The 10,906-nt window shown below is 36.7% G+C and overlaps 1 protein-coding gene across 2 annotated transcripts in view; it reads right to left on the bottom strand.

Moving 5' to 3' along the window:
* The window catches only part of LOC109837320 (glucose-6-phosphate 1-dehydrogenase, chloroplastic-like), a 12,811-nt gene extending 3,400 nt beyond the window's left edge, over nucleotides 1-9,411 (bottom strand). The window contains exons 1-9 of one of the 2 annotated variants that reach the window (XM_020405511.1): nucleotides 9,057-9,411; nucleotides 6,329-6,552; nucleotides 6,123-6,217; nucleotides 5,878-5,992; nucleotides 2,637-2,842; nucleotides 2,398-2,547; nucleotides 2,182-2,302; nucleotides 1,323-1,552; nucleotides 1,051-1,251 (exon numbers count right to left, since the gene is read on the bottom strand). In XM_020405511.1, the coding sequence (XP_020261100.1) occupies nucleotides 1,051-1,251; nucleotides 1,323-1,552; nucleotides 2,182-2,302; nucleotides 2,398-2,547; nucleotides 2,637-2,842; nucleotides 5,878-5,992; nucleotides 6,123-6,217; nucleotides 6,329-6,552; nucleotides 9,057-9,207 (1,493 nt within the window). In that variant the 5' untranslated portion in view covers nucleotides 9,208-9,411. The remainder of the gene's footprint in view (nucleotides 1-1,050; nucleotides 1,252-1,322; nucleotides 1,553-2,181; nucleotides 2,303-2,397; nucleotides 2,548-2,636; nucleotides 2,843-5,877; nucleotides 5,993-6,122; nucleotides 6,218-6,328; nucleotides 6,553-9,056) is intronic. The other variant, XM_020405512.1, reaches the window with a different exon arrangement.

Below are 10,906 nucleotides of genomic sequence, written 5' to 3'. Positions count from 1 at the left end.
ACAATAGTAAAGGGGGTGTATATGCAAATAACCATTTTGAATATAGGTTATGAAAACTGTGTTTGTTTCAGAGAATGTTGATGGAATTTGAATAGATTTCGTTGTACCCTAAAATGCTTTTCCTATCACTATATATTATTCCTTGTCTCATTGCATGTTCTACAATGTAAATCTCAATCTTTCGGTTTATTCCCTTGAGCACCTAGCAACCTTCAGAAGACTGATCCAAAAAGAACAAGGTAACAAGAAATATCAAGAATGCATTACGATATTTTCTACATTCATCAGCACCTTCTCTTCAATGTTCAATATTATATTGTAAACTTATAATGAGGGTGTAAACACTGAAACTTTTCTCAAGAAATGATTCCTTCTTAGAGGGATGGTAATGACATACGGATATGATATCTATAGAAGTCAGTTATATAACAAAATACTGAGGCTGTTCTAATAGTCATCACACAAAAGCACTCTAGATGAAAAATATATCCAATATATTTTATTTAACATATTCATAACATATTCATTGAGAGCATGAAGGAATGCAGTAGTGTTAAGATAAACTGATGAATCATAAAGACGTGTAATTTAGGCATGCATTTGAAGACAGGGCACAATTAAGCAGGCATTAGATTTCAAATATTCCCGTAAGTTTAGGCATAGAATTTGGTATATAGTAGGATCTTCAGTTCGGAAAAGCTAGCTTTCTTTGATTCTACCAATTTCATTCTCTTTTTTTATGGTAAGAAAGGTTAATTTCCATTACCAACTGTAAAAAAATTGAATGTTCATTCTCGTTACCAGTTAAAAAAATCTTCAGATTTTGGACTTGCATATCGCACTCACCAAAAAAGTAAAAACAAGAAAAACCGGTCTTAAAAATAAAAGAAGCCAATGAGAACCTGAAATGGGAGAAATTTTGTGCTAGATGAAAAAAAAAATGAACTATCCAGAACAGTCAAATTGTTGATATTCCATCAGCATTTAAGCACTTCTGAGAGTAATCGTTTCAAAAAGGAAAAGAAAAGGAGTTTATAAAAGTTCATGTACCTTGCAGCATAGTGAAGATTGAGATTACTGCGATCCAATCTCATCCCTAAACCAGGGATCTTGTTGTTGATCTTTAGGTAAATAGCCTCATCAGGTTGCACACGAATCACAAGCTCATTGGTAGCCCGATCAAGATCGGTCCCAAAATTCCTCTTATACAAATTCCCAGGAACATGTCTGAACTGTACTCTAATCTCCGCTCTGCACTTGCAATAAAATTCTCGATTAACATAACAAACAGAAGTCCTTAAAGTAGTAAATATTAACATTACCTCTTTGTATGCAAAGCCTTTCCTGCTTTCATAAGAAACGGAACCCCATCCCATCTTGCGTTGTCTATAAAAAGGGCAGCGGCAGCAAATGTTGGTGTAATACTACCATTTGGTACAGTCTTGTCATCTGTGTATGCTGGGTATGTGATACCTCCCTTTGTATGGCTTTTATATTGTCCTATCACCACATTTTCTAGTTGCAATGGCTTCATTGATCGTAGAACCTTAACCTATGAGGGTATTTGGCAATTTGAAAGTGAATTGAAAAAATGTAAACAAACACCCGTTATATGTAAATGGAATAACGTGTTTAAACCTCTTTCCATTCTCCCCCACAATATATGCAAAAACTAGACATATTTAGGGGGAAAACATGAAAAAAGATTGAGATGGTGAGAATTCCAGGAAAAAAATAGCAGTTGCATCTCATGCTAGAAGAGCCAAAAACTATTGCAATCTATAATCAAGAGTTACTCATAAATTTGCATTGATAAGGTCGAACTGATCCAAATTTGAAGTTGATTTTAATCATGGCTCCTTTTGAAAGTAAGCCCTACCTATTTGCATGGAAAGTTGCATCAGGATCAAGTATGTCTGTCTCAGTGTAAACTGAGAGCTAGAGTAAGAATGGAGAGGAAGACCTAAAATAACAGCTTGATGAGTGAATAAATTTATCATCAGGTGCAAAATTAGAATTGAAAATACAGAAGCCACATCCACAGGATTGGAAATAGTAAGAAACTAGTAAAAAGGTAACAGTCTCAACTGTCTGATGTAGAATCCAGAATCCAACATACAAGTGTTAAAAGGGGGAAAATTGAAAAAGGTGGGGAAAAAAGTGAGGAGTCTTTCACTTTACCTTTTCATTTCTGATATCTTCTGCATCCAAGCTGACTGGAGTTTCCATGGCAAACAAGGCCAATATCTGAAGCAGATGATTCTGCATTATGTCTCTAATAATCCCATAGCTATCAAAGTACCTAAATAAAAATAAAAGAGGAACAAAGAAGATCATGAAAAACAAAAATCAACAAGGCAACTCAAATCAATACTAAGATCTATGTATTAATCGTACCCTCCACGTCCTTCAGTGCCAAAATCTTCAGAGAAGATAAATTGGACATTCCTTATGTATTGCCTTGACCACAATGGCTCGAAAACAAGGTTAGAGAAACGAAGAACGGATAAATTCTCAACCAATTCTTTCCCCAAGTAGTGGTCAATTCTGTAGAAGGGAAACATATATAGTAAAAAAAACTTCTTCAGAAAAACAAAAAGATAAGAAGTAACATCAGCTAAGAATGGATAAGTTACCTGAAAATTTGATCCTCATCCAAGTACTGCTTTAGGCCTCTTGTCAAGGCAGCAGAAGATTCAGAATTCCTACCAAAGGGTTTTTCCACAATCACCCTTGTCCATCCATTGTCAGAAGAAGCTGATGTGCTTGCAGATTTCACAACATTTATAAATATATTTGGAGGGATTGATAGATAAAACAAGCGGTTTGAAACCCTCCCAGCCTGCAAGAGAACTTGAGGAATAAGAAATTCTATGCATTCGATTTTATTATTCGAACGTGTGAGAAAGATGTAATTCATGGAATTGCACAAGAAAAATCCATGTATCAGTTTGATAATGGTGCAACAGCAAAATGCTTGATCCAAATAACTTTTTCTCTGGGAGTCTTCTATCCTTGAGATAAAGATTGGCCTAATTTACCCTCAAACTATAAACATGAGATTCAGAAACATTATATTTTAGCTAATGCAGAACATGTAAAACCCATTACCACTGTTTTAAAAAGCATCCGTCTAGTCCATCTAGGCGTACATCTAGGCCTAGGCGGTACCTAGGCCGCCTAACTAGCGCCGAGCGCCTGGGTAGTATCTAGGTTGCTCACCTAAATGTTGGGAGTGTTTAGGAGAGCATTGTCTGCTTACATAGATTGTACCCATTAGGCATTGATCGTGATTTTCAGTGTTGCAGCCTCCACATCCTCCAACCTCCTTCAAACTCCCTCTAACCTCCAAATATGAACATCTCCACTACCTCATCCGACCTTCAGCAAAACCTCCTCGACCACTACTTAAGTGAAGAAAGAAATCTTCTTAAACACTAATCCGGCACCTAAGCTTTCTTAACATTGACATTTACTATCAGTTATTGTAATTAAAAAGTAAAAAAATACTTTCTGCGCTCTAGGCGTCGGGTCCAACACCTAGGCCTCCTAGCGCTTTCTATAATATTGTTAGCTATTATTTTGGCTTTAGTATTCAAGCATGCATGGTTTATTGTGGATCTAGAATTGCTATCTTTTTTATTTATTTATATGAATTTAATACATATTTTATTAATTATTATAATTAAATACTTTAAAAATAGCCAAACGCCTACATGCTGCATAGGTGTACGCCTAGGCATCTCGGTGCTAGGCGTTGGCTCAAATGCCTAGCCCGCCTAGTGCCTTATGTAACACTGCCCATTACTGCAGGATTCGACCTTCATCATAGTAACCATTTACTTATTGTAAAAGAAAAAACATTAACTGTTAGACAGAAATCTAATGCCAGAGGAAACTTAAAATATCAGTTAATACTTATTACAAAATATTGCATAAAACAATGTTATGTACAATGTTATATTAAACGCTGGGCGCTTCTAGGTGTCGGACTTGGCGCCCAGCGCTTAGTCGCCTAGGTGGGCGTCTAAGCGGTTTCTGGACGTTTTTTTTTCTTTCTTCATTTAAGTGGTGGTCGATGAGGTTTTGCTGAAGGTCGGAGGAGGTAGTAGAGATGTTCATATTTGGAGGTTAATAGAGTTTGGAGGACGTGTAGGCTACGACACATAAAATCACAATCAAGGCCTACAGGGTGCAATCTACAAAAGCAAACAATGCTCCCCTAAACGCTCGTAAAATCTAGGTGGGCAGCCTAAATACCGCCTAGGCGCTAGGCGTTAGTTAGGCGGCCTAGGTACCGCCTAGATCTAGGCGTACGCCTAAGCGGACTAGGCGGAGGTTTTTTAAAACAGTGGTTATGTAACAGACATAATAGAGATTAATCAAGCAGAACATGGTTGACTTAGGTCAATGTCAACCTCGGTTGATTGGTATGGTAAACTAATTGAACCTCAGAACCCTATTAAAAAGTAGACAATGACAGCATTGGTTCAGCTACACTGTCAGATATTTTTGAAATAGTTGCACAGATTCCCTTATTTTTATTGCACAAGGATCATCAGAACCGTGGATTAGAGATTCTGGTATGCCTCTTGACCAAGCCTGTTAGGACTTGAAACTACGCGTTTACATTTACTAAAAATGGTATATGCACTTTTAGTATATTTGTCCTTATTCTTTACTGATTCTTGGATTAGTCTTAGCTGCTTCAGACTAGATTCAGAGCTAGACTGGCTGACTCATATGTACTAATATGTTATAATTAATCATTCTTCGATTACACTAACCTCAGTCAGATTAACTTCAATGTGGGCCTGGGCCGCCTCAAATTTACGAACAAGCGAAATGAAATCACCTACCTTGCACCCCCTAAAAAAAAGGGGCCTTTTTCTCCTTCCTTAAATATCTGTTGTTCCTTCACCTAGCTAAATCTGTATTTTCCAACACAAAAGGGTGCAGAATGATGGCACAAATAATGATCATAAGGTTATCAAAGTTTCATTCACCCATATATACCCATCTTAAAACTTCCATCCATTAGAATCTATTTGGTCTGTGTTTAACATAGATTATAGTATGTTAAAACACTCAAAAGGAAAACCACTCAAGACCCCCAACCAAAGATAAAACTGCATATGAAAGACAAGTAATTCTACACTTCAACTAATAAAGACCCTCGCGAAAAAAAAAACATACTTAGAGTCAACATCCATATGGTTGTTGGTATTTCTGTCAATAGCATTAGATAAATCTTGATCATCTGTATGGGTGTTGACATCATGCTTAATGTAGCCAACTCCGTATTGTCTCAACATTATCACTTGCATAACACAAACGGCAGTACGAAGAATCAACTAATTTGTTAGGTAAGAAGCCACCTGCCTATCTAATTAATACGACCTTAATCCGAACAGATTTCCATGCAATTCTTCCTATTTGGGATTCTGTATAAAGCACGTCCCAGACACCAATTAATATGACTTAATCCAAAGATTTCGAACAGATTTCATGGCAGTTTTCCTATTTTCGATTCTGCAGTAAGTATTTCCTTAATATAGCCTTAACTAGAAAGGAACAACCTTGAGATGCTACAAGAGCTTGCACACCTAACTATATAAGCTGCATAACAATGTTTAAATTAAACATGACAGGCCAGAGATACCTATAGAATGTCCAGAGTAACTTAGTTTAACACTGAATAACATTTCAAGAAGCAATACCAGGTTAGTAGACCTCTAAACAATTTTCCTCTAGACCAAAAATCATTCGCATGCTCAGGTAATAGCATCAGAAGTTAGTAAGGTTATGAGAAGCCATTAAATGAACCCAAGTATAATCAAAGTCATCAACATGTTATAATGCAAAAAATCACACTACCTCATGCGCTTTCAGCTTCTTATGCAGCTCAGCAAAGTGCTCTTCAGAGTCATATTGACCTGAATGATAGAAGCATCTTTTCAGAAACTGTTCCATCTTGTCACTACAATTCTCCCTGAAAAGTAGAATAAATCACTGGAGAAAATGAAATACAACTTCATGCAACATTCTACAGTTGAAGCAAGAAGGAAAAGAGTAAAATAAAAAAAAATGAAAGAGAAGATAAAACCTAGAGCAGTGATCACCTTTTGTCTATTCTGCAGGTGAGTGTTTTGCTGACCATAGTTCTTAATTCCACGTCTGTCATCTTACTACGAGCATAACCAAAAATGGTAAAGTGCTGCAGGGATAATAAAATGTGGTAATATAGACATATGAAGTGCACAACATTGTCTGGAAACTTCTTCAGTAAAAGAAAATTTTCAAAGAAAAAGTTTATAATAAACCAAACCTGAGGAAGGCAATCTTCATAATAAAGTGCAAACAGTGCGGGAAATATTTTTTTCTTCGCAAGGTCCCCAGATGCTCCAACAACTGTTATACTAACTGTTGACTCCCCGCCTTTCTTACTCGTTGCGTCAAGAAATTCAGAAGAAGATATAGCTGGCAATACACCATTACCAGCTTTTTCCACAGGGATCTCTTTGACAGGGGCCACAGGTACGGTAGAACCTGCTATTATAAGTAATATAAAATTTAGGGTAAAACCTAGAATTATGTGCAAGTATATGCACATACTTTCAAACACAAAGGATTTAAAATAATGGAACTTGAGGAAGGTTGATCAAGGGATGAAGGGTTGTCAATGGGATGTAGAAAAATAAGAACATGCACTTCAGGACATTTTGTTAATATTAAAACAGAAATATTAGAAAATTTTAGATTACCATAAGTTCCAGATATGTATTAGAACTCTATTCTAGCAAACGTATTTGAGAAATGGACTCGTCACCTTTTTATAACGCAAGATACAGACACATATGATTGTCGCTACTATAAAAGCCAATTTAGCAATTTGCATGATCAACAATTGTTTTAAGCAAAAGACAACCGTTTAAATGGGGCAACCTGCCAAGAGTAATATTTAATACTAAACAAAAAAACTTCATGATGTCTTTAACAAGCATACAATTAAATATGAGAAAATGAAGAACACTGTAACCATATCAGTAGTTTAATACTTTTTCAAAAATTTTATATACTTAACGAGCTTGCAAACTACAAATAATAAAAGAATTATTAAATTTCAAATCAACTAATAACTAAATGTTAGTTATGAAATATGTACATGTACCCTGATAAACTAACTATTTAGTGCTAATTACTAATAATAATTAGATTTTATTTTAGTTAGAATGTTTTTGAACTAAAATATTTGATAATAACAAAAGACCTCCAAAATTATCAGTCTCCAATTATCCAAAAATCATCGATTACCCTCATAAAATCTCTCGAAAAAATCCTCAAGAGGTCCCAATCTCAAAAAAGACCCTTTCAGACAACTGCCTCAATCATTAAAGAACACAATTGAATAGCACCCCCTAGAGGAACCTATGTCTTCACACTGAAACAACACAAAGATTTCAGCTTTTGTGCAATCAATTTGAGTAGAAGCCAGGCATAAAAATGAAAGATATCAAGAAAGTAAACACATTCACCAAATGTGAATGAGTGGATGACACCCAGGAAACTATTTAGTATTTACTTCACCAAGCCAGTAAATACTTTCATGGAAGTAGATAACTGTGGCTCATATAACAGAAGTCTCACTTGTCCAAGAGCTTTAATAGCATTGAAACAATGCATCCACGCAAGGACTAGCGAACTACAGTAAGGAGGACAACTGATAATAACAAATTAACAATCTCAATACAAAGTCTTTCCACATTTTCATCTTTCTTGTACTCTTCAGCGATCTATAGGACCTGCAGAGTATGTTTCCTAATTGCATAAACACAAACTGCCTACCAATAAAATTAGGTACACTTCCCTATTAACCATCTCTTTTAGTGTTATGGCAAGGCTGCTTTCTATCCCTATTACAAAGACAGCTTGACCAAAAAATAGCTTGAGATAAATAGGGGTTTAACATCCGCTTTACAACTGATCATATGATATTTGAATCATGTCCATAGTATTACTACCTACAGAAACCAGGTCCATTACAAACAGAACCAATCAAACATAACAACACAAATCAGATAATTAAGAAATGCCAGTAAACCAAAATCATGCAGGAAATAGAGATCAACAAGAGATTTAAGGTTTTCAAGATGCTAGAATTCCAGCGAATCCAACTTTCACTGATGGAGTAGCTCAGAATTCTTGGTCTAGTTGTGAACTTATATCTATATAAAAACTATATCATTCATAAAAATGGAAATTTTCCCTCTAGATCCATGCTTGGTTATCCATGTCAGATTATCTTCCTACGAAGGTTGATCTCCCGAAGCAAGGTATGAATGTTTCTCTATTTTCTCTATTTTGCCATTATGCATCTCAGCATATTCTACTGGGGTGTTGCTTTGCGAGATTAGCGTGGAGTCTGGTTCCGGCCTAACTCTTGCCCACTATCTATTTCAGAGTTTTGGGATGACTGGAAGTCGTCCAACATGCAATCAACTCTTTGTGATGATTCGATCTGCACTAGTATTGCGGTTATATGGTTGATTTAAAAAGAGAAAAACCAAAGAATATTCAACAGGATGAACTCTTCAATGACAGATATCATCTACAATGTAGTACAGCCTGTCTACAAAACCGAGAAACGGGTAACTTCAATTACTACATGTGGTTCAACAGTTGCATCCCCGTCTTTTTTATTCTCTTAATCAATAAATTGCGCAAAGGCCCCCTATTTTCTCATAAAAATGAAAAATTGCAGGAAATCCAAAACATAAAAACTAGCTCGTTAGGCAGTAACAACCAAGGAGCAAGCAACTTAATTACTTAACCACGCATAATTTACAACATATGTCAGAATATAACGATTTAATCAGAGCTAAAATTTGCAGAATCAAATTGGTTTCAGTTTCAAATAAACTTCTCAACATATGGATTCTTTGAATTATACCAAACAATAAACACCATAATCCCTCATCAAGGACAAATTTTGAAAGTGACGCAGAAATCAAAGGGCTATTAAAATTATAAAATCTGAAGAAAAGAAAAATAATCACCTTCTTGGACGCGAACAACACGCCATTGCCTCTTCTTAGACAACTTAGGAGAGACCCATTTTCGAGAGGATAGAACGGGAGAGGGATTAAGGCGCTGCTGAGCGGGGGCAAAATGGGAAGAGGAGGGGCATTTAGGGGAGAAAAGGGCCATATTTTTCTCGTGAGTTTGAAGAGCTTTTTTCGAGTCAGAGGGCTGAGACTTGAGACAGGAATGGAGGAGGCGGAGATTTGAAGGGGGGGAGCCTCGGAGGCATCGACGGCTGAGTGGACCCTTGAGATGGCCGAAGGGGTGTTTTGGGAATAAGTTTTACCCTTTGAGGGGAGATTTTGGGAAGGCAGAAGGGGGCAGCATACGTAGAAATTGTTTATTAAAAGGCTCACTGCTCTTGCTCTTTTTGACTGATTATGTTTCTTGATTTGTGAATGTAGGGCCCATTTGGCAGTCTGATGTGTGTTTAAGATTTGATTTATTTTTTTATTTTTTACTTCCAATTGGTTTCATCAGCAAAGTTTGTTTTTTCCTCCTTTTTTTATTGGTTTAAAAGTTTTTTTATTGTGGAGGTTAGAGTTAATCAGTGAGTTGAACATTGATTATTTTTTATATTCATCTGCCAATAGCGTTTTGTTTTTTTTTATCTTTGTTATTAAGAAATTTGGGGTTTGTTTAATCAAAAGGTAGACCAGGCAGAACATGGAGAATTAACAAGTGTTATATGAGGATGCTTGTCATGCATTTCACATCCATAGGGGATGAACAGAGTTACTCAAGGATAGATACATTTCCTACAGGGTGACCTGTTGTGTTCATAATACTGAAGTAGTATATTGTAGAGTCCGGAACCTATCAGAATCTCCCGCACGGTGCAAGAGGTTCTTAACCCTTAAGTTCGTAAATAGGAGGGCAGTTTGGGTATTTCTTAGCCCATGTATGGTTAAGAACTCCCCACGTGGTAGGGGGTCCGGATAGGATCTCTAGTCTATACTGCGCCATGAACATCTAGCAGAATTTATATAATATTCTTGAATATTAATAAAAATATTATTGTTGATATATTTATTTGGATATAATTTAGGGAAATAGTTGTTAGAATACCTCTTAAAATTATTTTAGTAGATCATGCACTTGAGATTAGTCACTTGGATGGAGATGTGGTCTAATTAGAGATTTCTTAAGTTTGTATTTGATATATAAGTGTTATAGCCGTTTTAGTGATGGAATATAATTTCTAATCAATGGCAGACAAGTGTCCCACATTATGCATAATCAAGTTAGGACCTCAAGACAATTAGAGGCTCAACTCGGTCGACTTGACACGCCAACATATTGTGAGGACGACCCGAAAGGCGTCACATGTCGATGACCTGAAAGGCATTACATGTCGGCCCCGACTAAGTTGACTACTTAACCACTCCACTTGGCCGACTAATCGGCCGACACCTTACGAGGGTGACTCAAAGGGCTGTACTTCTCGACCACAGATGAGTAGAAAGACGACAAAACACCTCGAGCCCCTCATGTGCACTGATGACCGATCACATTGCCATAAATGCCATTAAATGCATTATTAACGCCATCATTCCTCTGCCTCCAATAATATTTATGACACATCGGACCACGTCGGCACCGCACACCCCCTGTCGTTTCGCATTAAACACCAAAGTGACCTCTTCTCCACTCATCGGCCGACACCTGTAAAGTCAAAGCTGACTTGGCCGCCAACCCATGCCCGGCCAAAGTTACTATCCTACCCTCATTCCACTACTATAAAAGGAGATACCATTTTCGATTACAGGGTAAGCTTTTTCCACCATTCTTTGAACTTAAGAACTAATGTGGTTCCTTTTACTTC

This window comes from Asparagus officinalis, chromosome 4 (genome assembly GCF_001876935.1).
Source record: "Asparagus officinalis chromosome 4, Aspof.V1, whole genome shotgun sequence".
In the NCBI taxonomy this organism is placed as follows: Eukaryota; Viridiplantae; Streptophyta; class Magnoliopsida; order Asparagales; family Asparagaceae; genus Asparagus; species Asparagus officinalis.
Note: the sequence above shows the minus strand (reverse complement) of the source record. Positions and strands in the feature narration are given on the sequence as shown.